Source organism: Amblyraja radiata, chromosome 19 (assembly GCF_010909765.2).
Source record: "Amblyraja radiata isolate CabotCenter1 chromosome 19, sAmbRad1.1.pri, whole genome shotgun sequence".
In the NCBI taxonomy this organism is placed as follows: Eukaryota; Metazoa; Chordata; class Chondrichthyes; order Rajiformes; family Rajidae; genus Amblyraja; species Amblyraja radiata.
In genome coordinates this window covers 4,719,633-4,747,137 of record NC_045974.1, presented here as the reverse complement: position 1 = coordinate 4,747,137, position 27,505 = coordinate 4,719,633, and the positions used below count along the sequence as shown (strand labels likewise).

The window sequence follows — 27,505 nt, the reverse complement described above, 5'->3', positions numbered from 1 at the left end:
CAAGTGGCAGGCGGTTGACGAGTCTGTGAACCGCAGGAGAAACAGGTTGCAGGGAACACCTCGGTGCAATACCCTCCACCCCAGGTCCCCAATGTAGAGGGGGAGAATCCCTGCATAGAGGGACCCCTAATTTCTAACATCTTGGGTGGAGTGTCCACAGCAGCCATTAATCTTTGCCCATTCAGATCAACTTTGATAAGGTGATAATTTGTATATAATCCTTGTGCATGTTCATAACTAACTCAGCTAAAGAAATTTGGAATTTCATTTTTAAGTGAAAATTTTCAAATTTAAGCCACCAATTGACCCAATCAAAATATTTTATTGCCATTTTATCATATTTATATTCTTGTGTTCACTTAATAATTTCTGTTCATCTAAGTACATCAACTAAAGTGGGAAATATTTGAATTAACACTAAATAAATACATTAACATAGAAACATAGAAAATAGGTGCAGGAGTAGGCCATTTGGCCCTTCGAGCCTGCACCGCCATTCAATATGATCATGGCTGATCATCCAACTCAGTATCCTGTACCTGCCTTCCCTCCATACCCCCTGATCCCTTTAGCCACAAGGGCCACATCTAACTCCCTCTTAAATATAGCCAATGAACTGGCCTCAACTACCTTCTGTGGCAGAGAATTTCACAGATTCACCACTCTCTGTGTGAAAAATGTTTTTCTCATCTCGGTCCTAAAAGATTTCCCCCTTATGCTTAAACTGTGACCCCTTGTTCTGGACTTCCCCAACATCGGGAACAATCTTCCTGCATCTAGCCTGTCCAACCCCTTAAGAATGTTGTAAGTTTCGATAAGATCCCCCCCCCTCAATCTTCTCTATTAGCTCGACTAATGTTTGCAACAACACCACGTTAGTACCAAAACATTCTGATTAAGAGGAGCTTGGTCATGTGAAAAGTCAAGCGATGTGAAATGGCTGTTGATTTTTTTTAATTTGCCTGAACCGCCAAAACAATTTAGTATCACGTTAAGAACACAGTAATTGGTTACAAAACTTTGATATGGCCCCAAACACTGGGTTGATGTTGCCAGGTCTGTTGAGTATACCAGCACTTGCTGCTTTAGAAGGTGAGATGAGATTGGCTGTAATTGGCATTAACACTGCATTCAATGACAATAGGACAGCTGAAGTCACTGGTGGACAGATGTGATAGGGCTTGCCTGGTATCACTTCCTACAAGGTGAAACCAGATAACATTAGTGGCAATGATAGCGTCATTTCCAGATTAGCTTATGCCTTTTATGCATGCTTTGAAAGGGAGGTGCTGGCTCGAAGGGCCGATTGGCCTACTCCTGCACTTATTCAATCTATTTGAATGAGTAGTTTTATGTGGGTGACACTGGCAGGAACATATTGTAAAGAGCCCATAGATGTCATCACCTTTTATTTAGGTGCCTGGCATGAACTTGATGATCCTCCTGGTATTATTCTCGTTGTACGAGATCTACTCGGATGCGATGCATTGTTGGTGGATATTGTCTGTACATTTGCAGATAGATAGGCTACAACTTTGCACATGAGCAGACATGATCCAACTTTCCATGTGGACTGGAAAATGAGGGTAATATGTTTTATATGCAAGATGAAAGCTGTCTGTGTTAAAGGCACAGAGTTATGTGATTCATTTATTGTTATCTCGTCAAGGAATGAAACCGTTGTCCAACATAACTAGGGGAAGGCTGTAATTGCGGTGCAGGCAGGTGAATAGATTCATTCTTGGTAAACAGGATCAAAGTTAATTTATTATCACCTTGCTAATTATCGTCGACTTTTCCTTTTAATTTGACTGATTGCTTGTTGCTTCTGCAAACCTAATAGAGGTAATCCTCTATTCGAGTCATAGAAACATAGAAACATAGAAAATAGGTGCAGGAGTAGGCCATTCGGCCCTTCGAGCCTGCACCGCCATTCAATATGATCATGGCTGATCATCCAACTCAGTATCCTGTACCTGCCTTCTCTCCATACCCCCTGATACCTTTAGCCACAAGGGCCACATCTAACTCCCTCTTAAATATAGCCAATGAACTGGCCTCAACTACCTTCTGTGGCAGAGAGTTCCACAGATTCACCACTCTCTGTGTGAAAAATGTTTTTCTCATCTCGGTCCTAAAGGATTTACCCCTTATCCTTAAGCTGTGACCCCTAGTCCTGGACTTCCCCAACATCGGGAACAAACTTCCTGCATCTAGCCTGTCCAACCCCTTAAGAATTTTGTAGGTTTCTATAAGATCCCCCCCTCAATCTCCTAAATTCTAGCGAGTACAAGCCGAGTGTATCCAGTCTTTCTTCATATGAAAGTCCTGACATCCCAGGAATCAGTCTGGTGAACCTTCTCTGCACTCCCTCTATGGCAATAATGTCCTTCCTCAGATTTGGAGACCAAAACTGTACGCAATACTCCAGGTGTGGTCTCACCAAGACCCTGTACAACACACTGTATCACTCATTCTATACAGAAGGAAACAGGTCCTTCAGCTCAACCTGCCCACACCGGCCAACATGTCCCAGCTACAATAGTCCCACCTGCCAGTATTTGGTCCATATCCGTCCAAATCTGTCCTATCCATGTACTTGTGTAACTGCTTCTTAAATGTTGGGATAGTCCCAGCCTCAAACTACCTCCTCTGGCAGCTTGTTCCATACATCCACCACCCTTTGTGTGAAAATGTTACCCCTCAGATTCCTATTAAATATTTACCCCTTCACCTTAAACCTATGTCCTCTGGTCCTCGATTTACCTACTCTGGGCAAGAGACTCTGTGCATCTACCCAATCTTGATCTTATACACCTCTATAAAATCACCCCCTCATCCTCCTGCGCTCCAAGGAATGGAGTCCCAGCCTACTCAACATCTGCCTATAGCTCAGACCCTCTAGTCCTGGCAATATCCTGGTAAAGCTTCTCCCTTCCCTTTCCAGCTTGACAGCCTCTTTCCAATAACACAGTGCCCAGACCTAAACACAATACTCTAAATGTGGTCGTAGTTTTAACGGAGGGCTTTGAGACCCTCCTGGTGGGGGATGGAGGTGTAGAGTGACTAGACATCCATGGTGAAGATGAGGGAATGGGGGCCTAGAAAACATAAGTCTGAAGAAGGGTTTCGATCCGAAACGTTGCCTATTGTGTCTGAAGAAGGGTTTCGACCCGAAACGTTGCCTATTTCCTTTGCTCCATAGATGCTGCCTCACCCACTGAGTTTCTCCAGCATTATTGTCTACTCTAAATGTGGCCTCACCAACAACTGCAACATGACCTCCCAACTTCTATACTCAATACTCTGGCTGATGAAGTCCAATGTCCATTTGCCTTTTTGACCACCCGATCTACCTGCGACTCCACCTTCAGGGAGCTATGCACCTGCACTATTAGATCCTTCTGTACTCCCACACCACCCAGATCCCTACAGTTCACCATGTGTAGGTCCTGCCCATATTAGACTTCCCAAAATGTAACACCTCACATTTTTCTGCATTAAATTCCATCAGCCATTCCATCAGCCCACTTGGCCAACTGAACAAGATCCTGCTGCAATTTTTCACAACCATCTTCACGATCTGCAAAAACACCAACTTTTGTATCATCTGCAAACTTGCTAATTCTCAAATGATTTCTGTTTCTTAAGATATATACTTTAAGGGAAATTATTTAATCTTTTGAGGAGGTAAAGGATGAGATGAGAATAATGGACCAATGTGGCGAAGAGTCCTGTATCTGACAGGCCTATAAGCAAAGTTGAAATACATGGCATAAAAAATATATAGTTGGTTAGTTAACAGAGAACAAAGAGTGGTGCTGGATAGCTGTATTTTTGGTCTGGAGGGAGGTGAATAGTGGCAATCTTCACTATTAACTCACCCTCACTATGATAGGTGTTAAAGCTCTTGCTTTTTATTTTAACATATATTGATGGCTGGCCTAGACTTGGGGGCGCAGGATACAATTGCTAAATTTCAGATGATACAAACTTTATTTGTTCACCAGAATTGGATCTTACTAATGAGGAAGCATTTATTGTTATCGAAGAAATGGGACTTTTTCCCTCCTTCCATCACAGTGAGGAATGTGGAGGAGTCACTGTGGTGGATGTTTATGTTAAAACGTATTCTGTGTATTCCGTTGCTTTTTATTTGTATGACTGACTTGACAAATGAAATTCCTCGTATGTTGCAAAACATACTTGAACCATAACATCCTGCTGAACCATAACATCCTGCTCACCAGACTTGGGGACCTTGGCATTGAAGGCTCTGCACTCAGCTGGCTCCGTTCCTACCTTTCCAACAGATCCCACTTCATCTCTCTCCACAACCACACCTCTGCCACAGCCACAGTCACTCAAGGCGTTCCCCAAGGCTCCGTACTCGGCCCCCTCCTCTTCATCATCTACATCCTCCCCCTTGGTCAGATACTCCGCCACTTCAACCTGGACTTCCACTGTTACGCTGATGACACCCAGATCTACCTCGGCACCAAATCCCCCCACAACCCCCCCCTCTCCCATATCAACTCCTGTTTGTCAGCTATAAAAACCTGGATGCAACATAATTTCCTCAGACTCAACAGCGATAAGACAGAATTCCTCCTCATAGGCTCCAAAGACACACTCAGCAAAATCAATAACCCCACTCCCGCCATCGACGGCACCACTGTCTCCCCATCTCCCCAGGCCCGCAACCTTGGCGTGATCTTTGATTCCACCCTCTTCCTTGAGCCTCACATCCGCCATGTCATTAAAACCTCCTTCTTTCACCTCCGCAACATCGCCAAACTCAGACCCTCTCTCACACCTCCCGCTGCTGAAAGACTCATCCATGCCTTCATCTCCTCCCGACTGGACTACTGCAACTCACTTCTCCTTGGCATCAGCTCCACCTACATCAACCGACTCCAACTGGTCCAGAACGCAGCCGCCCGACTCATCACCCACACCAAATCCTGGCATCACATCACTCCAGTCCTCAAACAACTTCACTGGCTTCCCATCTCCCACCGGATCAACTACAAAATCCTGATCCTCACCTACAAAGCCCTCCACCATCTGGCCCCCCCATATCTCACTGACCTCCTCTCCCCCTACCAACCCTCACGGTCCCTCAGATCCACATCAGCCGGTCTCCTCTCCATCCACAAGTCCAACCTCCGCAGTTTTGGGGACAGAGCCTTCTCCAGGGCAGCTCCCAGGCTCTGGAACTCCCTCCCCCAACTGATCCGCAATTCCGTGTCCCTCACCATCTTCCAGTCCCGCCTCAAGACCCATCTCCTCACCTCTGCCTATCCTTAGCCCCACGTCCCCCTCCCTTTTCATCTGTGCATTAATTGCCTCATATTGTGTTTTGTATTGAGTTCTGTCTTTACTTTGTGTACTAGTCATGTCTCTACTATTTATTTCATTCCCCTTACATGTTTTTCCTCTACCTGCTAAATTTTTGTAAGGTGTCCTTGAGACTCTTGAAAGGCGCCCATAAATAAAATTTATTATGATTATTATTAATAAAGTATTATTGTGATTGTGATTGTTAGGTTATTTCAGAAGTAGCTAATAGCTAATCACATTGGGAGGTTTGAAGTGACATGAGGGTCAAATTCAATTTGATAATGTTCTCTTCCTGCAGGATATTAGTGAATCTGATGGATTTGTTGACGTTACCATTAACTAGCCTATTGTTTCCAAATCCCAAATGTATTTAATCACATGAGTTTACATTTCCCATCTCTTGTGGGATTTAACTCCGCCGTTTAGGTCAATGGTCAAGTTCGTTAATGATCAAGCTATACACTCTCTGTAGCATTGAAATAAATCATAGGGACCCACTGCACAAAAAGAGACAATTTGGTCCATTTATTTTGAATTATATTTCACCAGTGCCTGAGGATTTATCCCATTTAATGATGCCTAATCCTTTAACAACCTCTTCTGACAGCACGTTCCAGAAAGAACCACACTGTGGTAAAACAATTACCCCTCATATCCCAAATTTCCTTTTATCCACATTTATCTGTTTTGTAGTAAATGCCTACTATTTTCTGTGTGCTTAAGCAAAGCAAGAATTTCATTGTCCTATACAGGGACACATGACAATAAACTCACTTGAACTTGAACTTGAACTTAATCTTACCATTGTATCTTCTGCACTCCTTAAGGATTTTTCAGTATTAAGCTTTTGCTATTTGTCATAAACTGCCTTTCATACCCTGCTGTGTATGTTGGACAACATCTATGGAGATGATAGTGAAGAGTAAGGAGTTGTTGCAATCTGGAATCTGAAGTTGTTGCAGTCCGAGATCCCTCTTCCTCTTGTAGGGAATATATTTACCTCAGCCATTGTTGACTCTTCCTTTAATGCTTGTTTCTCAGATACTGATATATCTCCAAGTAGCTGTTTTTAGTGTATTTTGCTGGATCTTTTCTCATGCCTGGTACGATAGGCCTGTCCACTATTAAAAACTTTTACTTCTGTTTGTTTAGTCATTTTCATTGGAACGCTAAATCAAATTGAATGATACGTTTTGACTTAAAATACTTTAGTACTGTCACCCTTACCATGTGGTTCATTACATAAAACTCTGCCATCTCCCTGCAATTACTATTCATCTCCTTTCTTTTAAAGTCTATTTTAAAAATGCTGTAATATATTCGAAGACTTTACCTCTACTGTCCTTTGAGAATGTATTTCAAAGATTTACAACCAACCCGCAGAGAGATAGAATTCTGCCTTATCTCCACCTTAATTGAATGACCTTTTATTTTAGACAGTGACCCCCAGTTCTATATTTTCTAAATAGAGGAAACATGCTTTCCATATCCACCTTGCCAAGACCCTTTAGGATCTTGAATGTTTCAATCAAGTCCTCTCTCACTCTTCTGAACTCTAATAGATGCAGGCCTAATCAATATGACATTTCCTCATCAGACAATTCAGGCAATTCAATAGACAATAGGTGCAGGAATAGGCCATTCAGCCCTTCGGGCCAGCACCGCCATTCAATGTGATCATGGATGATCATCCCCAATCAGTACCCCGTTCCTGCCTTCGAATAATAATTTGATTATTATTTTTTCAAAGCCTTCCTTGAACTAAACAGTTGCACTACACATTGCACAGTATTGGTCATCATACTCGGGAAGAATATACTTGTGTTTAAGAAGGAACTGCAGATGCTGGAAAATCGAAGGTACACAAAAATGCTGGAGAAACTCAGCGGGTGCAGCAGCATCTATGGAGCGCAGGAAATAGGCAACGTTTCGGGCCGAAACCCTTCTTCAGAATATACTTGCCTTGAATAGTGTACACTTCCCAGATTGATTCCTGGGCTGAGAAATAAGAATGGGCCCATCTTCTATTGAATTTAAGAGAGAAGACTGGAATGGGGTGACATTTCTCTTCCCATAGATTTACAGCTGTTAGATTTTGCATCCATTAGAGCCATTGGTTGAGTATGTCGAGTATTGAATATTGAGCCAACTGGTGAGTATGTTGAATGCTGTGATTTCAGTGGATAAATAAGTACACAAGATGGGGGGGGGGTGAGAGAGTGGGGAGTTGTGGTATCCATATAGCCTGGTTCTGATCCTATTTTTTAAAACTTGATTTTAATATGCAAATGGATGGACCCTCAAATATATTTGGGTTCAGCGGTACATGGAATGGTTTGTATTAAGATACTGTTAATTAGTGGCCAATCTAATGTACTGTATTTGCACATGTTTTTTTTCATTTCATACTAATATCAACGTGATAACACGATTGTATCTATTTTTTTTCTTACAGGAGCGAGTGGAATACCTGTTTCTCATCATTTTTACAGTGGAGGCTTTTTTGAAAGTAATAGCTTATGGACTTCTCTTTCATCCCAATGCGTACCTCAGGAACGGCTGGAATTTACTAGATTTCATTATAGTGGTTGTAGGGTGAGTGGACATCTCTTTTGCTCCAAGCTGTCTTTCCCCTCGGTAAACTATTGGAATGTATTTAATAATTATGCATTTATTACTGTCTTCAATAATGTGAACTTCACAAACTGTTAAAACCTCCTCCCCCTCACTTCAATCCTGGGACCTCGGCAGCCGTCCAGGTGAGACCGAGGTTCACAAGCACCTCTTCCAACCTCGCCTATTGTATTGGATGCTTTCCAATGTGGTATCCTTAACTTCAGCGAGACCAAGTATAGACTAGGGGACAATTTATTGGACAGTTGAGCACTATCTGACAAGCATCTGCAGTTCCTTCTTAAACATTTTGTCTACTCCTCTGCGAAATCTCCTCAAGGTATGCCTACTTTGAAGAAGTTCTCTTCCTCCCTCCGGAGACAGTTTCACAACCTTCTCTGTAACTGCTCCCACTCTGTGATTCCCCCTTTCCTCCAACTCTATGACCACATCCTAACCCAGACTCGATACCACGGCCACATTTGCTTCTGGGGAGTCTGCATCCTGGTGGCATGAACATTGAATTCTCACAATTCTGTTAGCCCTTGCTGTCTCCTCCCGTTCCCAGCTCTCCCTCAGCCCTCGGGCTCCTAATCCTCCTTTTTCCTTTCTTCTCCCCTCCGCCCCCGCCCCCTATCAGTCTGAAGAAGGGTTTCGTCCCGAAACGTTGCCTATTTCCTTCGCTCCATAGATGCTGCTGCACCCGCTGAGTTTCTCCAGCATTTTTGTGTACCTTCTGTCTGACAAGGCCTGGAGCTGACCATTTCAGGTCACATTCCTCTTCCCATAGATCCATAGAAATTAGGTGCAGGAGTAGGCCATTCGGCTTTTCGAGCCAGTACCACCATTCAATGTGATCATGGCTGATCATCCTTAATCAGTGCCCCGTTCCTGCCTTTTCCCCATATCCCTTGATTCCGTTAGCCCCAAGAGCTACATCTTGAAAACACCCAGTGAATTGGCCTCCGCTGCCTTCTGTGACGGAGAATTCCACAGATTCACAACTCCCAGGGTGAAAAAGATTTTCCTCATCTCAGTCCTAAATGACCTGCTCCTTATTCTTAAACTGTGTGACCCCTGGTTCTGAACACCCCCAAAATCGAGAGTATTTTTCCTGCATCTAGCCTGTCCAATCCCTTAATAATGTTATAAGTTTCTATAAGACCTAGACCGACCTTTCTGTTCTTGGCCTCTTCCATTGCCAAGAGAAGAGCAGCACCTCATATTCTGTTTGAGTACTATACAATCCAATGGTATGAACAATGAATTCTCCAATTTCAAATAGTATCCCTCCTACCCACCTCCCTTTTCCCTGCACAGCTCACGCCACCCTGGTGCACCTATATTTCTCCCACCATCTTCCGCCACCTTAGTCACCCTGCTTCTTTCCACTTCCTCACGTCACTTATCTTCCATCCCCAAATCCTACACTACACTGTCATTCCTGTCTCATTCCACTCCCTGCTATCTGCCTCCTTCTGGCTTTACATTTCAGACCTCCTTTTTGTTTTACCCTTATCTTTTACTCTTTTGTCTCATTTTCACCTGTAGCTTTGTCACTCATTCCACCCCTCTGCTGCCACTCACTCGCTAGTCAAGGACCCACCCTCGCCTCTTTTGCCAGTGTTCTCACCCCTACTCCATCAGTCTGAAGGAGGACCATGACCCTAAACAACGTTTGTCCATTCCTTATCAAATGCTACCTGACCCCATTGACCTTCCGGCCTTATGCTCTTTGCACAAATAAATCCTTGGTGGTTCCTATCAGTTGATGCAACGAGACCAATAGCTGCTATTAAAATGCATTATTTAATCTGATTGGGGATGATCAGCCATGATCACATTAAATGGCAGTGCTGGCTCAAAGGGCCAAATGACCTACTCCTGCACCTTTTGTCTATTGTCTATTGTCTAATCTCTAGCTATGACAGAAAATAACATTCCACTGATTTATGAGCGTTACGTATTTGCCAATCACTGCTGTGTTAGAAAGCTGGCTGCCAGATTATTATTGAAGTACAGATCACTCTGAACAGGACCAAAGTGTTCAGTCACCTGCCTTGCCATGCCTTGCCTTGCCTTGCCCCCTAATAGGAGGCTCAGTTTGTGTCCTATCTCGGAGAGCCTTTTATGTATTGATTAAGAACATTTCCTTGAACATGTTTAAAAAAATTGACCCTGTCAAAGTCCTTTGCACTATGAGGTTCTTCGTCAATGACAAGGATGTGTTAAAACCACCTGCTATTACAACCCCATTATTCTTACAGTTATCTGCAATCTCACTACATGTTTGCTCCCGTTGACTATTGGAGGGTGAATTATATATTTTTCAAATCACACTTAACGCAAATTGGTCCATTATAAAAATATGCTGGTAAACAGCAGTGACAAAAGAGATTTTCAAATAGCTAAACATAAGGTTTTTATTCTGTGGATATTTTCTTCACTGTCTTCTTATAACTAATCGTCATTACCAAGTACACAATGCATTAAAAATACACCGTGGTGCCACCCGGTGGTTAGGTGGCTAGACCTAGAGGCTGGGGCAAGCATGGCGCTCCTCGTGCCTCTTACCCAACCACAGACATTGATGGACTGTGCCCGCAGGCAGAGGTAAAGACTGAGCTGCCAGGATGAGCCTGAGACCCCCCCATGCTTCTCCTTCAAGCCCAACGTTGAGCTGCCAGGACAAGCCTGAGACTGCCAGCAGCTCCTCTTGAAGCAAGGGTGAACCGCAGGGTGATGCCTGAGTCGCTGCACCTCCTCGTTCGAGACTAGAACTGAGCTGCCAGGACAAACCCATGATCGCCAGAGGCATCACACGTGCATCCTGACGACAAAGAACAGCACCCGCATGCAGCCCTGGACTTTGCTGTCATTATAGGTTGGCAATATCAAGTTAGTTCACCCTCTGGTGAATGTCTGAAATACTCATTGTCGACCCGGCATCATCCCTGACACCACAAGGGGCGTTGAGAAATGACACTGAAAAGTAGAGGCCTGTAGAATGGCCATGATAATATTTGAGTGCAGGACAGGCTTGAAGGGCCTGATGGCCGAGTTCTACTCCTATTTTTTGTGCTATTATGAACGAGCAAGTTCTCGAAAGATGAACAATTTGATATTGAATCCCACAGGCTCCACTGTGCCCGGGTCAAGATGAGGTTTGTTTGTCAAACGTACAATTGGTCTTGTTATAACTGTGCTGGAGGCCGCAGACAGAAAGGATAGATTCAGAGTTACTTCTGCACTGTGCAAAATGATCACCAAGTCTATGTTGGGTTCCTTCATTGTAGAGGATGCTGCATTATGAATGCAGATTGGAAGAGTGCAAGTGAATTGCCTTGTCACGAACAATGGCCACTTCAGTCCCAATTCAATGCCACACAATTATGATATATTTCGCTTAGCAATTTTATTTAACTGGGAACATAATTTAACAATCTATGAGCTACAGGTCTAGACAGTTACTGCCAAGCTCTCTGAGAATTGATTAAAATATTTGATCTCATTACCCATTCAACTATTTTTCTTGTTTACACCAATTATCTCTCGACCTTTCCTTATGGTGTCAGTTTTTCATGGTGATAATGCCACAGGTGAGAGGTACCTACTGGCTGAGGTCAACATTTGGCTCGATGTTCTTTCCAGAGAGCTTGCTCCATCGTGATAGCTTTGTCTAAGTGCTATTAACTAACATGTTTCATATTCAGAATGTTTATATTTTTCTTGGATATTTACAATCAAAGCAAATTATGGATGTTGAAAACCTGAAATAAGAATGCAGCAGATCATATGTGAATATAGCCTATTTTGTGTACTGTGATATGTGTAATCTGTATCTCAATGTGATACAATATGTTTAGATCTACAGCCATCCAGAAATAACCAGGTTTCTCCCATCCCCTGATTTTGGAATTGGTGAACTAGGGCAGGGGTGACAATTTCTGAAACCAACTTGGATTCTTTTAAGGTAGACAAAAAAGCTGGAGAAACTCAGCGGGTGCAGCAGCATCTATGGAGCGAAGGAAAAAGGCGACGTTTCGGGCCGAAACCCTTCTTCAGACTGATCGGGGGGGGGGGGGTGGGGGGGGGCGGGGAGAAGAAAGGGAAAAGGAGGAGGAGCTCGAAGGCTGGGGGATGGGAGGAGACAGCAGGAGGGCTGAGGAAGGGGAGGAGACAGCAAGGACTAACAAGATTGGGAGAATTCAATGTTCATGCCCGCAGGATGCAGACTCCCCAAGCGGAATATGAGGTGCTGTTCCTCCAATTTCCGGTGTTGCTCGCTCTGGCCATGGAGGAGACCCAGGACAGAGAGGTTGGATACGGAGTGGGAGGGGGAGTTGAAGTGTTGAGCCACCGGGAGGTCAGGTTGGTTATTGCGGACCGAGCGGAGGTGTTCGGCGAAACGATCGCCCAACCTCCGCTTGGTCTCACCGATATAGATATCGGATTCTTTTATCCCTCCTGCTGTTTCACACTCTGCATTTCACGTTGCTTTTTAATATCTTGCCTTTATCTTCAAACTATCAATATTTCACAGGCATAAGTCCTCAACACATCAGTGTATTCTGCAGTACCATGGACTTATTTTCTAATTGTGTTTTCATTAATGAATGTTTTTTTCGTAATCATTTTCATTTTTCCGTGTGGCAGAATTTTATGTGTCATTTATGTATAAGTAATGCATAACATATTTTTGTGTGCTTGAGTCTATGTGTCTGTGATGCTGCTTCAAGCAAGATTTTCATTAGATTTGTACCGCATGGTACCAATATATGGGACAATAAACTCATTATATTACTACTCTCGACATAGCTCAAATCTAATATGCAGTCGCTCCCATTACTTGAATAAATTTGATCTGACATTTTTAAGTTCATTTGGCTTTGTGAGTGTCTCTAACAATCAAGCATATGAAAATATGGTGGTGTGCTGCTGCCCTGAACTATGTTCATCTTTGTGGAGAAGATATTCTTACTGTGTTTTAGAGCTAGCACAGTTTTTAGACCATCTCCCTTTCTCTCCCCAACTCCTCAACTCCCTTTCCCTCCTGCATCCACGTGTGCTTGTTTCCATGCACTCTGTCTCTTGAATGAATGAATAGGTTTTTTGGCCAAGTATTCACATACAAGGAATTTGCCTTGGTGCTCCGCCCGCAAGTGACAACATGACATGCAGTGACAGTTAGGAATGACACATAAAACATTAAACATTAATAATAAAACATAATACCATCCCCATGCCACATTCCCTTCGTTACTATCCCTCACATAACCTACTTCAACCACCTCTCCATTTTTCACCCTTTCCCATTCCTCTTCCTCCAGTTCCATCTTCTCAAGAAATAGGTGCCAAATCCAAAGGTTGTCCTCAGGTTAGGATGAATGGAGATTAATGAGGTTGCATTGAGCTGAAATATAAACGCAATGGGCATCATGGCCTCCTATATCGTATTTGAGAAAGATAAAAGCAAAAGATGGCGACTGATCAATGTAAAATAGGCCTCAGCAGTAAGTCAGGCTTGGTTCACAATGACACAAACAGGGCACCGAATCTCTCCTGTGATGTCTTTAATTATATTGCAGCTGTCATCACTCATGTTATGGATATGGGCCACGAGTAAGTGACCCATTGCACATGCTTCTCTTGTGTTGACAAAAGACAAGACTTTGCATAATCAAAAATAATGCATTAAAGATCATCTTTGTTCTTGCTCTCATACAGATCTATCAGGACAGCATTTCACACATGAAACGTACCACTGTTTGGGCCAAAGTTAACCATCTCTAGCATCATGACCCTCTCTGTATGGCTGCAATATTGAGCATTCAAAAGTTTTCAGGACAAGGGTCACACAAAATATCTTACTATATAGGGCAACACATTGGTGCAGTAACTAGTGTTGCTGCATTGGAGCTTCATTGACCCAGTCACCAGTGCCGTGTGTGGGTTGTACATTCTCCCTGTGCTTCCCCTGAGAGCTTCCCCTAAAGAGATGCTGGTTAATAGGTTAATTGGCTATTATAAATCACATCTTGTGAGGGCAAATGGAAGGAGAAGCAGTGTTGATTGGACATGGCGAGTTGCCTCCTTACACTGCTGCAGTCCTTGAGGTGTGAGCATATGCACAAAATGCTGCTCGGGGAATTACTGAGGAATGCTCCCTGACCCACTGAGTTACTCCAGCACTTTGTATTTTCCTGGAGATTAGTTTAATTTGGCATGGACATTGTGGGACATAGAAACATAGAAACATAGAAAATAGGTGCAGGAGTAAGCCATTCAGCCCTTTGAGCCTGCACCGCCATTCAATATGGTCGTGGCTGATCATCCAACTCAGTATCCTGTACCTGCCTTCTCTCCATACCACCTGATACCTTTAGCCACAAGGGCCACATCTAACTCCCTCTTAAATATATCCAATGAACTGGCCTCAACTACCTTCTGTGGCAGAGAATTCCAGAGATTCACCACTCTCTGTGTGAAAAATGTTTTTCTCATCTCGGTCCTAAAGGATTTCCCCCTTATCCTTAAACTGTGACCCCTTGTTCTGGACTTTCCCAACATCGGGAACATTCTTCCTGCATCTAGCCTGTCCAACCCCTTAAGAATTTTGTACGTTTCTATAAGATCCCCACTCAATCTTCTAAATTCTAGCGAGTACAAGCCGAGTCTATCCAGTCTTTCTTCATATGAAAGTCCTGACATCCCAGGAATCAGTCTGGTGAACCTTCTCTGTACTCCCTCTATGGCAAGAATGTCTTTCGAAGAGGGCTTATTCTTTTGCGGTACTGTTCTATGTTCTATTACTGTGCAGCAGCTGAAGTTTGTATAGTAATATAGTAGCTGTAGCAATAGCTTGTGTAATAATATAAACTCATTATGGACCGACGGCCACTGGTTCAACTGCTGGATAACTCCCACAGCTGAGAACTTCCAATAAATCAAGACAACAGGTCTTGTGGAAATAATTGAAATGGGCTGAGCTGCAGCATCATACAAGTAAACTTAACACTGAGAAGTTCCAAATGTTGCCTTTGAATACTGTGTTATTCACGGGATTTATAAAAGTGGGTGACATCCATGCTATTTTAACATCGATCAAACGTGGTATAGCAACCTTTGAGCTACGATCTCTCACTTAGAAATAATGTGGTTTCAAGTGTTTAAGAAGGAACTGCAGATGCTGGAAAATCGAAGGCAGACAAAAGTGCTGGAGAAACTCGGCGGGTGAGGCAGCATCTATGGAGCGAAGGAAATAGGCAACGTTTCGTTCCGAAACGTTGCCTATTTCCTTCGCTCCATAGATGCTGCCTCACCCAGCTGAGTTTCTCCAGCACTTTTGTCTACCTGTGGTTTCAAGTCATGCCTCGGAGATTTGAGTATAAAGTCAGGTTCACTATCTAATCCTCGGTCAATGGTGGAGGTGGGGATGCTACATTTTGGGTGCGACACTAACAAGCGGCCCATGTGTAGTCAGGAGACTGTCCAAATTCCCACTGCACTCTTCAACAAAGTGAAAAGGGTGTTTTTTTTTGCAATATTGCAGCTAATGATTATCCCTCAATCAACATAATTAACAATTTTTATTTCTATTATCTGATCATTCTTTAAATATCTTTGTTTCTATGCGTGTCATGGACCTGAATTAGACCAAGGAATTGCTTTGTGACATTCTGAAGTTGTATAAAGGCACTTCAGAAAAACACATCTTTTCAACGGGCCAAAGTTGGTTAAATAATATGAGCAAATCATCGCGGAAAAGTGGACTATCCAAGCGAAATGGATTGCACATTTTGAATAACTTAGTTCTTGGTAAAGGATGCCTTCTGTTTTTTCTCTTTTAGGCTTTTTAGTGCTATTTTAGAACAAGCCACCAAAGGAATTAATCCAATCGGAGGTAAAACTGCTGGATTTGACGTCAAAGCTCTAAGAGCATTCAGAGTCCTACGGCCACTACGCCTAGTGTCTGGGGTTCCCAGTAAGTATTTTAATAAAGATGCAGTTGCAAATATAGGTTCAAGTCCGTGTTTGTTGCATTTCAATGGCTTTTGATATATCCATAAATTAAGACATGCATTTTAAAAAATTGGGGGAAATTTTCTGGGTGTAGGTTTCAGGCAAGTTGGATAAGCATAAATCTTGCCGAATAATAGCTTGAGGTTCAGTGCCTTATTTATATCAGACTGGCAGACTGCCAGGTAAAAGAGTCAAAATCTGTCCACTTCTCAACTGACAGGATAGTTTGTGAACTCAGAAGTGAGTCACAAGGTTAGCCCAAGTTGTGTTCATAAAGGCCTGTCCCACTTTCACGACCTAATTCACGACCTCTGCTGAGTTTTCCCTTGACTCATAATCGCAGCATGGTCCTCACAAGGTCGTAGGTAGGTCGTGATTCTAGTCGTAGGTACTTGTGGCATCAAGTAGGTCGGGGCGTTTTTCTAGCCTGATGAAAAATGTCCACGAGTAAAAAAGGTCGTGAATTAGGTCTTGAAAGTGGGACAGGCCCTTAAGTCATAGGAGCAGAGGAAGGCCATTTGAAACATCGAGTCTACTCCATTATTCAATCATAGCTGATCTATCTGTTCCTCATTAACCCCATTCTCCTGCCTCTGCCCATAACGTTTGACACCCTTACTAATCAAGAACCTAATGATCTCTGCGATGAACAACAGCCCGACATGTGTGTCTGCTGGGTAGGAAGGCTGCAAGTCCTACTCCTGTTCCTCTGATGCGATGAGTGAAAATAGTGTAACTATTTTAAAGCGGGAAAAGAATAGGTAATCTTAAACAATATGCTCTTAGCTGTTCCCTATGCAGCAGAGCTGCATGACATGGTCAACAAACACCATACACTGTTGCCTTTCCGATCACAGCCAGGGACTTCAACAAGGTCAGTATGAAGAAGTCACTTCATAACTACCACCAACACATTTCTTGCAGCACTAGACAATCAAACACCCTTGACTACTGCAATTCAACCAGCAAACATGCCTGTTGGTTCATCCCTCACCCTCACTGTGGGAAATCAGACTACCTGGTTTGCTCCTCTTTCCTGCACATACAGTGCCCTCCATAATGTTTGGGACAAAAAGACCCATCATTTATTTATTTGCCTCTGTACTCCACAATTTGAGATTTGTAATAGAAAAAATTACAAGTGGTTAAAGTGCACATTATTAGATTTTAATAAAGGCCATTTGTATACATTTTGGTTTCACCATGTAGAAATTACAGCTGTGTTTATACATAGACCCCCATTTCAGGGCGCCATAATGTTTGGGACACAGCAATGTCATGTAAATGAAAGTAGTCATGTTTAGTATTTTGTTGCATATCCTTTGCATGCAATGACTGCTTGAAGACTGTGATTCATGGACATCACCAGTTGCTGGGTGTCTTCTCTGGTGATGCTCTGCCAGGCCTGTATTACAGCCATCTTTAGCCTATGCTTGTTTTGGGGGCTAGTCCCCCTCAGTTTTCTCTACAGCATATAAAAGGCATGCTCAATTGGGTTCAGATCGGGTGATTGACTTGGCCACTTAAGAATTTACCATTTTTTAGCTTTGAAAACTCCTTTGTTGCTTTGGCAGTATATTTGGGATCATTGTCTTGCTGTAGAATGAACTGCCGGCCAATGAGTTTTGAGTCATGTGTTTGAACTTGAGCAGATAGGATGTGTCTATACACTTCAGAATTCATTATGCCACTACCATCAGCAGTTGTATCATCAATGAAGATAAGTGAGCCAGTACCTTCAGCAGCCATACATGCCCAGCCCATAACAGCCCCACCACCGTGTTTCACAGATGAGGTGGAATGCTTTGGATCTTGGGCAGTTCCTTCTCTCCTCCATACTTTGCTCTTGCCATCACTCTGATATACGTTCATCTTCGTCTCATCTGTCCACAATACCTTTTTTCCAGTTGCTCTTTTAAGTACTTCTTGGCAAACTGTGACCTGGCCATCCTATTTTTGCAGCTAACCAGCGGTTTGCATTTTACCTCTATAAATGAAGGCTGGTTTATTATCAGTGAAATATAAGTGAGTAGTTGGGAACAATGGCCTCCTATATGTAATGATTAAATTATGAGCAATTAATACAAAGGCATCTCTCGTCTATGAGGAAATGGCAAGCAAGTGAAACAAGACCAGGCATTTGCAGATGTAACAGAAGTTTATTTACTCTATTCATTCATTAATAGGGTAAATAATTAATTCATTACTCTATTTTGGTGAACAATCACTCGATTCCAATGATTAAATTGGAATAAGTTGCCATTGTTAATGATACACCCCGATTTAAATAAAATATGTGCAGAAGAGGACAACCAAATGGACACTAATTAATAGCTTGAAGGTGCGGACTTGCGTATCTCAATATATAACATTTTTTTACCGCTTGAGCGTTTTCAAATGGACTTCACTGTTTATTTTTGTAACCTTTTTTAAAAATCTGCATTTAATTTCTGGATCATTTCCGAATCGAAAATCTTCTTCTTCTTTTCGTGTCTTTGAAGCTGGTTGACTATATGACAGTTTCCCATTCCTTTACACAGTCCTTTGCATTTTTATTGAACACTGCAAGATCCTTTGAGCTGCACTGGTTGGGTAGTAGGGGGCAGACAAGGCAGTGCTGCATTGTATGGTCCTCTTCTCCACATTCACAGGTGGTTTGGCCAGTTTCATAGCCCCATCTGGCCATGGCAGCTTTTGATTGCCCTGTTCCTGTTCTCAGGCGGTTGAGCGTCTTCCACTGGACCCATGGTGCTTCTGAGCCCGGAGGGAGGGCTTCAGAAGGAGGGATACCCATGTCAGTAGCAGGGTGGTTGTCCTCAAGCCTTTTTGTCCTTAGTTGGAGTCTGGTTTCTTCCCGTGATGCTATTAGGGGCTGGACATGGCTGAGAAAGCTTCTCCTGGACTTCAGCCATTGGGCCGGGGGTACACGTCCGTAGAGGAGGTGGCGTTCATCACTGGTGGCCTTGGTCATCTCTACTCGGCTGGCGACTTCCCGTCTCACATCAGCAGGGGCAATGCCAGCGAGGAGGTGCAGGTTGTTTATGTTGGTGGGCTTCAAGCAGCCAGTGATTGAGCGGCAGGTGTTATTCAACGCTGGGTCTAGTTTCTTGGCATGGGATGATCTCTCCCAAACAGGACACGCATACTCCGCAGAGGAGTAGCACAGGGCCAGAGCAGTAGATCTTAATGTGTGTGCTGTGGCTCCCCATTTGGAGTTGGTCAGCTTCCGGAGGATGTTATTTCGGGAGTTCGGGAGAATCCCAAATGTTAAGGCAGCTTGATTTCCTATCTTTATATTTCAGCCAATGGGTTTTTTGTATTTGACAATCTGTTATTTTGTGTCGGTATTTCTCGGGAGGACTACCGCCAACTTTTACATTTATGTATTCATAGTTTTTCCAGTGTTAAGTTAAGAAACATCATTAAATTAGATCATGACCAAAAAGTGACATTTACTGTTGAGTGATCTGGACTGCGGAAACTACACTCTTCACCTCTCTATAATGGGGATTTTCTTTCAATCGGTACGGCCCGTTGAAATGGAAACTTCACCAGATATAATTCCTGTAAATCAGCTTCATTGGTATATTTTGTTCCGGACCGTCCTATCAGAAAATCGCACTTTATTCCTCTTGTGATGACTTAGATCAGGGGAGTCAGACCATCCGGCCCGCAAAGGGGTCTAATCCGGCCCGTGGGATGTATGGGGGGGAAAAAAACGAAGGTAACAAAAGCTGTGGGAGCATGCGCGCATGCACAACTGATCCGGCCCGCATTTAGTCGCATTTTGCCCATTCCAACCAGTGACCTAAAATGAGTTTGACAGCCCTGACTTAGATTTTTGGTAAGGCCTTTAATATTCGTACAGTCGGGATAAGCCTGAAATAAGTAGCAATTTATACAACTGTGTTAGATGTTGTTGAAAGTGTTTTTTATTTATTTACTTCTTTTTTTTTCCTCCCCCTATCTACTTATTTTTTTTATTTTGATTGCTGTTTTTCTTACTTTGTTTTATTTATGGTGATGGTGTTGCACTGTTTTGTATATCTATCTAATATATAAAACTGTGTGCCTGTCGCCTGCCGTCCGTCCGGCTGCCTTTCTTCCTTTTGATTCGTTCCCATCGTGTGATGTCACAATGCCCAATGCTCGCAGATGTCCAATCGGAATGGATCCATTTACATGGACGGCTGCCGGCTGCATTTCTTCCTTTGATTCCCTGCAACTCTGAAACCAGCCGCAGAATCGCCGACATCTTTTCCATTTCGGTAGAGATTTCACTTTTCTTTCTAAGTATCCGCTCCTCATTACATTTCGTCGTGTTTAAGTACACGTTTTTAATCAAATCCTTCCCCCCCCCCCCCCCCCCCCCCCCAATATTTGAAAAATAAACTGGCTTCTCACCCATAGAAGCAGCATCAGCACCTGGTGAACGTTCCATTGTGTGATGTCACAATGCCCAACGTTCACATATGCCCAATCGGAACTTAAGAGGGAGTTAGATGTGGCCCTTGTGGCTAAAGGGATCAGGGGTTATGGAGAGAAGGCAGGTACAGGATACTGAGTTGGATGATCAGCCATGATCATATTGAATGGTGGTGCAGGCTCAAAGGGCCGAATGGCCTACTCCTGCACTTAATTTCTATGTTTCTATGTTTCCCTCTCCTCACCCCTCTCCCTCTCCCACCCATCCCTCTCTCCCCCACCCCCCTTCCCTCTCTACCCCACCCCCTTCCCTCTCTCCCCCCGCCCCCCACCCCTACCCCTCTGTCCCTCATCCACCACTCCCCCTACCCCTCCCTCCCCACTCTCCCACTTCTCTCCCCTTACCCCACCCCTCTCCCTCCCCCACCCCTCTCTCTTCCCTTCCCTTCCCCTCTCTCCCCCACCCCTTCCCCTACCCCTCTGTTCCTCGTCCACCACTCCCCCGTCCCTCTTCCACCACTCCCGCTACCCCCTCTACCCCTCCCTCCCTCCCTCCCCACTCCTCTCCCCCTCTCCCTCTCCTCATCCCTCCCCCACCCCCCTTCCCTCTCTCCCCCACCCCTTCCTCTCTAACCCCACCCCCTTCCCTCTCTCCCCCAGCCCCCTTCCCCCTACCCCTCTGTCCCTCTTCCATCACTCCCCCTACCCCTCTCCTCCTCCCTCCCCACTCTTCCTCTTCTCTCCCCCCTTCCCCCTCCTCTCTCCCCCCTCCTTCCCCTCTCTCCCCCCACCCCTCTCCCCCTCCCTCCATCCTCCCCTCCCTCCCCATCCCCCCCTCCCCCACGTCTCTCTCCCCATCCCCCTCTCTCACCTCCTACCCCGCTCTCCTTTCCCTCCCAAATGTGTCCCGTTTCCTCCTCCTCCTCCTCTCCCCTCCCTCCCCTCTTCTCACCTCCCTTCCCCCTACCTGTGTGTTTGGGGGGTGGTTAATGTGAGTGTGATGCCGCAGCCCCCCCCCCCCCCCCCCCCGCAAACGCCGTTAGGGAAACAGACCCAACGGGTCTGCACTTGGTCTAGTATCTCTTAAAAATCAATAAAAATTTAAGTGAAAAAAAAGTAAGTGGAGTCTTGCTGATGGGCGGTGAGCAGTAGCTAATGCATTGCATGTTATTGATCTGTACTCACAATAGCTTTAAATAGCTCCCAAGGATAAATATATTGACATTGGTCATTTTGTTCATTCCTACAAGATTCTACAAAAGCATTTGGTGTCTATTTTATTACGGTATTCATTGCAGATGTGAGTGTCATAACATGATGATTTAAAAGACTTTTCAGATTTAAGACACTTTGCTGGAAATAGCATCAACCGCTGATGGTTACAGTAAAACACTTTAAACATTGAAGTCGGCTTACATTGCCTGTTGCATTAAAATTAATGTCGCAGTTTGTGTTTGTGAGGTGAATATTGCAAGGACATAAAATCACATGCTGTGGGGTTGAAGCAGCAGATTAAGGATGCAAACTTTATATCAGTGAAATGTGTTCCTATACCATTACAGCTGCTTGCTTTTAATTCCGAAATTTCATAAACTGGATGAGTAGAGAATTATATAGGAAACTTTTTTTTTTTTGAAGGCTTATTAGTGAAGTCTGGAAAGGGCACACAGTTTTAGCAACTTGTAACCATGTACTTTATTTCACGTTTTACGGTTGATTGCAACTCTCTTTCATTATATACTCAGTATACATCTTGTATCTGATAATCCTGACTCTAAAAATGTTGTTCATTTAATCTACTTTCTGAGAAATCTTTGGGTAGAAACCCTAGAAGTGCTTATGAGTTCTAATTCATCATTTGTTGTTTTACTCAATTGACATTCACGGCCATGTCTTGCCTCGACTTGCAAAATCTAACTAAAGACAACCTGGGAATGCCTCAATTAGTGTTCTATATACAGTCCTAGAAAATTAAGCGTTAACCGAACCAGCGCTGTATGGGGCCATAACGTAGCAGAAATGGAGATGTGATCCTGATAACTATTTTGAACATTATTACTGACTCTTGCAAACTGACTTGTTAGTCCGTACACTTTTCCATAATGTTTAATCTGGATCTTTACCCATTTATTCCACTTCAATTTGTGGCTCCAGTAATCAACAATTCCCAGAATGGAGCTTTGATTCTCCCGTAAGGAGTTATCGTGTTAGATTCCCCTTATCGCATTGTTCTCGCATTGGCCGTATGAGATAGGTCTGAACCCAGATTCCTTCCTACCCTGTCTACTTCCGATTGCAGCTTTGATCCCCTGATGCAGAGTTTCGGAGTTGGTCAAATTGCAACTCAGTTTATGCCGCCATATTCTGCAAAACCGTTAATATTTCCTTTGGAACAAATATGGCTACAAAATGCAAGAGTGCTATAGCAAAGCGGCATTATGCGGGGTGGTGCTAAGTGAGGTATACCTGTACAGGTGCTCCTAAACCTACGGTGGGGCTACGTACCGATAAACCCATCGTAAATAGAAAATATTGTAAGTCGAAAATGCATTAAATACACCTAATCTACCAAACATTCTCTCTTCTGATAAGGCTCGAGAATAGTGGCAAAATGCACTGGGGCATCGACACCTGTCGATTGTTTAGCAGGCATAGTGTTCTTCAGGAAGACATCAAGTTTTGACTGTCCAGTTTGTTTCTTCTTTTCATTCTATATTTCCCTATAGCAGGCAAGAGCATCCTGTAAATGACGTCCATTTCTTCCAACATCCGCACCCACTGTTGATAGTAGCAAATGCCTCCGCCACTTTCTTTGTTCGGTGCCTCGGGTATAACTTCCTCTTCTTCCTCTGCCTCAGTTACTTTCCTTCTTTCTTCAGTTCGATCAGCTCCTCATTGGAAAGTTCTTCAGCCTCAATGCCAACAAGCTGATGAATATCTTGAATGGGATGTTGTTTTGCCTACAATATTCCCTTACCTGTGGAATAAAACCATTTAGAAACCAGTCTTCAAACAATGCTAATGTCATCCCGGCTTTTTCTGGCGATAATAAACGGGAAGTAACTATTTCTGAACTTAGTGATGTAAGACAGACTTCTCTATTATCATGGATGTTCCATCTCCTTTTCCCTTTTGCCTTGTTGCAATCAATGTTAAGGCAACCTGAAAGGACTGCTCTGTTCATGTTAATTCAGTTTGATTCAGTTGCAGCTTACCTTGTTCTATATAATACCTATATTGACCTCATTGTTATTTTTTGCTTATTCTGGTGGGAATACATTATTAAGCTTCTTCTCCTTAATGCTCTCTCAGGTTCATGCTCAAAAGACATTACTGTTAGAGTTCTACAATCCAAAATATTTTGGGTGATTTGAGATTTCAAAGTGTAAAATGTGATTAAATGCTTTGCATGTTGCTTGTTATATTATTTATAATGTCGCTGAAGTATAAAACAATACACGTTACATTGAAGTAAATTCTCAGGGAATAATCAATGATTACACAGGCTTGGCTCTTGTACGCATTAGACCAGTTTTAATACATTTTTAAGAAGCTCCTTTCCCCGGATTCTAAAACTAGGGGCATAGGCTTAGGGAGAGAAGGAAAAGGTTTTAAAAGAGCCTGAGGGGCAACATTTTCACACACAGGGTGTTGTGTATATGGAGCAAGCTGCCAGAGGAAGTGAAGGGGAAGAGGAAGAGGCAGGTACAATCATGACATTTAAAAGGCTCTTGGACAGATACGTGGATAGGGAATATTTGGAGGGATATGAGTCAGGCACAGGCAAGTATGATTAACTTGGTTTGGCAACTAAGTCAGCATGGACGAGTTGGCTGAATGGCCTGTTTCAGTACTCTTCAGTGTCGTTTTAGTATCTCTTTAGTAGCTCAAAATAAATATTTGATGTATTTCCTTAAAATGATGAATGATTAGAAATTTCAGGTCCTGGTATCGCAGGGATTCTGCATTATCTGCCTTATGCCCCTGTCCAACTTAGGAAACCTGAACGGAAACCTCTGGAGACTTTGCGCCCCACCCAAGGTTTCCGTGCGGTTCCCGGAGGTTTTTGTCAGTCTCCCTGCCTGCTTCCACTACCTTCAACCTCCGGCAACCACCTGCAACCTCCGGGAACCGCACGGAAACCTTGGGTGGGGCGCAAAGTCTCCAGAGGTTTCCGTTCAGGTTTCCTAAGTGGGACAGGGGCACAAGTCACAGACTGGAGAATCCATCCCAGATCCACAGAGGATTGCCTTAATAGTTGGGATCTTGGAGAAAATTTGAAATGGGTTCATGGCAACATCAGGTAACATGAACCCTGAGAAGATGTTTCATTATCTGAAATGACGGAACTTGCCGGTGAAGCCTGAAATCAAACTCTGAAAAAATGCTCCTCTTGCAGAATGGCAGGAAGTCAATGTAACCACAATTTGGTGGAGCCCGAGACGAAAAAAAGGTGGAATGACAACATGCTTAATTTCACCTTCATTTTTTATGTTCTGTGATTCAGATGTTTTTTCTAACGGTGTATTTTAGCACCTTGTCACAAATATTGTAATCAAAATTTATAAAATATGTTTAATTATTCTTTTAGAAATTGGCCATTTATAAAAATAAAGATACTTGAGTTTTTATTTGCAATATTGAATTTGGAATGTTAAGTATTGAATTAATTGGATAAATTAATTCCAGACAGGAACATTTAGGTTTTTATTGATCATTCATCATTAATATTGTCATTTTGATGCAAGTTCACATTCTTCAAAAAAAACGTTGTGTCTTTCAGGTCTCCAGGTGGTATTAAACTCAATCATCAAAGCAATGGTCCCATTGCTACATATTGCTTTGTTGGTGTTGTTTGTCATCATCATCTATGCCATTATAGGATTAGAACTCTTCATGGGAAAAATGCACAAGACCTGCTTAATTAATGGAACAGGTAAGAAAAACAACTCTTGGGCATCATTTACTATTTAAACTAAATATTTGCAAGTCCTGTAGCAAATGGCCTTCTTGTATTTATTCTGAAATTCTGACCATTGACTTTGTGGTGAGTACATGCACAGTTCTGATTCATAATGTTGTAATTTTTATAATACTGCCAACAGATTAGAATGTAATGAGCGTTCTATATGTCAAGGGCCTGTCCCACCTGGGTGTCTTTGCGCGTCATTTACGCGACATCATTTACGCGTCACGATGCGCGCATAGTACGCATTACGCGTCACGATGCGCGTATAGTACGCATTACGCGTGCATGGTGCGTGGTGACATAGGCAGTGACACACACGGTCGCGCTGCGCCCCAGGACTTTGGGATGTACAAAATCTTCGCGCGCCACCTGCATGACGCGCAACTGACGCCCAAATGGGACAGGCCCTTAAGATTGCAAAGCGTTCAAAGGGAACTACAGACTGGGCAATATATTAGAATCTATTGAGAAAGTAGTGACAGAGTACATGGATTGCACAGAAAATTTAGTTTTATTTTAAGGAGATCACATGTTACAGCTTTTAAAACTGTAATGAGTAAAATTGATAAATTCAACAGATGGGGCGTTTTTGGACCTTTAAATTACCTTCATATAAGATGCCACACAAGGTTATTAAACAAGATAAAAAAGACTGAAGAAGGGTCTCAACCCAAAACGTCACCTATTCCTTCGCTCCATAGATGCTGCCTCACCCGCTGAGTTTCTCCAGTATTTATGTCTACCTTCGATTTTTCCAGCATCTGCAGTTCCTTCTTAAACAAAAGAAGAATGCATGTTAATGGAGTTAGGTGGGAGCATCATTGTACCACAGGTTGAGGATTGGTAACAGAAGGAAAACAAAGTCAGACAGGCAGTGCAATGTAGACACAAGGAATTGCAAATGCTGGTTTACAAAAAACAGGCACAAAGTACTGGGTTACTCAGTGGTCAGGCAGGCAGCAGCTCTGTAGGACATGAATAGGTGATCCTTCTTCAGACCCCGAAATCTGAAATGTTGCCTACTCTTTGATGTATTTCTGGCACTTGCACTTAGCAGTTGTTTGATTGTTTCCGTGATTGAGTGGCAAATTACTTACATGCATTGTGCTTGGCCTTACTGTTTCTGGATGTTCAGCAGTAGGTCTGGAGGGCAAATGTTTAATGGATGAAAACTGTGAAGAAGTATAACGCACGGACAAGCAATCATTTAGTAAACCTTTATTGCAGAACAACGGGGAGTAAATGCCATGTGGAAAAGTTAGAAATTCATTTGTTAAAGTGGTAAAGTGGCCCAGTAGTGTGTGATCGTATTATGGTCTTTTACATTTACACAGCATTATTATGTCAATTATTAGGTATCAAGTTTGTGTATTCGATTAGGACTGTCTCCCTGGGTATTAGCTTTTTTCATGAAGGCAGATAGCTCAAACAATTTATATTTGTTCATTGCATATAATTACTATATAATGGCCGCGGGACATTTGAACGTCTGCCGGGGCTCCAACTTTGTGACATTTAGACCTGGAGAGGGGCCATACATCGCCCAGCGCGGCCTAAAATGGCCGTGGGACTTACCATCGCCCGCCTGGGGCTTCAACATCGGGCTTCAACATCGGGAGAAAAATGGAGAGCAGGGGAGAGAAAAGACTTTGCCTTCCATCACAGTGAACCTCCTCCTCACAAACATCCATCACAATGAACCTCCGCCTCACTGTGATGGATGTTTGTGTGAATTAAATTGGTTGTGTGTCTAGTAGGAATTGTTTTTCGTTTGTATGGCTGTAGAAACAGAGTTTTGTTTGAGCCTCACTGAGGTTCAAATGACAATAAATATTGTATTGTATTGTAATATAGTTTGGTGACTGACTACTGGAGAGACAGTTGACGGCACGGAGAGTCGGCACCCGGGCAAGGCTGGGTTGGCACCCCAGTCTGGGTCTTTCGTGAGAGAGTCACCCAATAAAGCTACGGAAAGGCCTAATGAACCACCATGGCCTAAAAACCCATCAGGCGAGAATGAAATGCTCGGAGAAGGAGAAAGAGGTGCAGCGCACAGGCCTTGAACCTGGTGAGACGCAGGAGGAGCCGGGCCAGGACTCACCCCACAGAGCCCAGTCCCTCCACGCACTAGAA

At 43.4% G+C, this 27,505-nt stretch overlaps 1 protein-coding gene across 1 annotated transcript in view; it reads left to right on the top strand.

Annotated features, from left to right (window-relative positions):
* Positions 1 to 27,505, top strand: part of cacna1c (calcium voltage-gated channel subunit alpha1 C) — a 268,853-nt gene that overhangs the window by 64,291 nt on the left and 177,057 nt on the right. Inside the window, exons 4-6 of the mRNA XM_033038368.1 lie at positions 7,799 to 7,938; positions 15,807 to 15,940; positions 25,187 to 25,339. Of these exons, the coding sequence (XP_032894259.1) occupies positions 7,799 to 7,938; positions 15,807 to 15,940; positions 25,187 to 25,339 (427 nt within the window). The remainder of the gene's footprint in view (positions 1 to 7,798; positions 7,939 to 15,806; positions 15,941 to 25,186; positions 25,340 to 27,505) is intronic.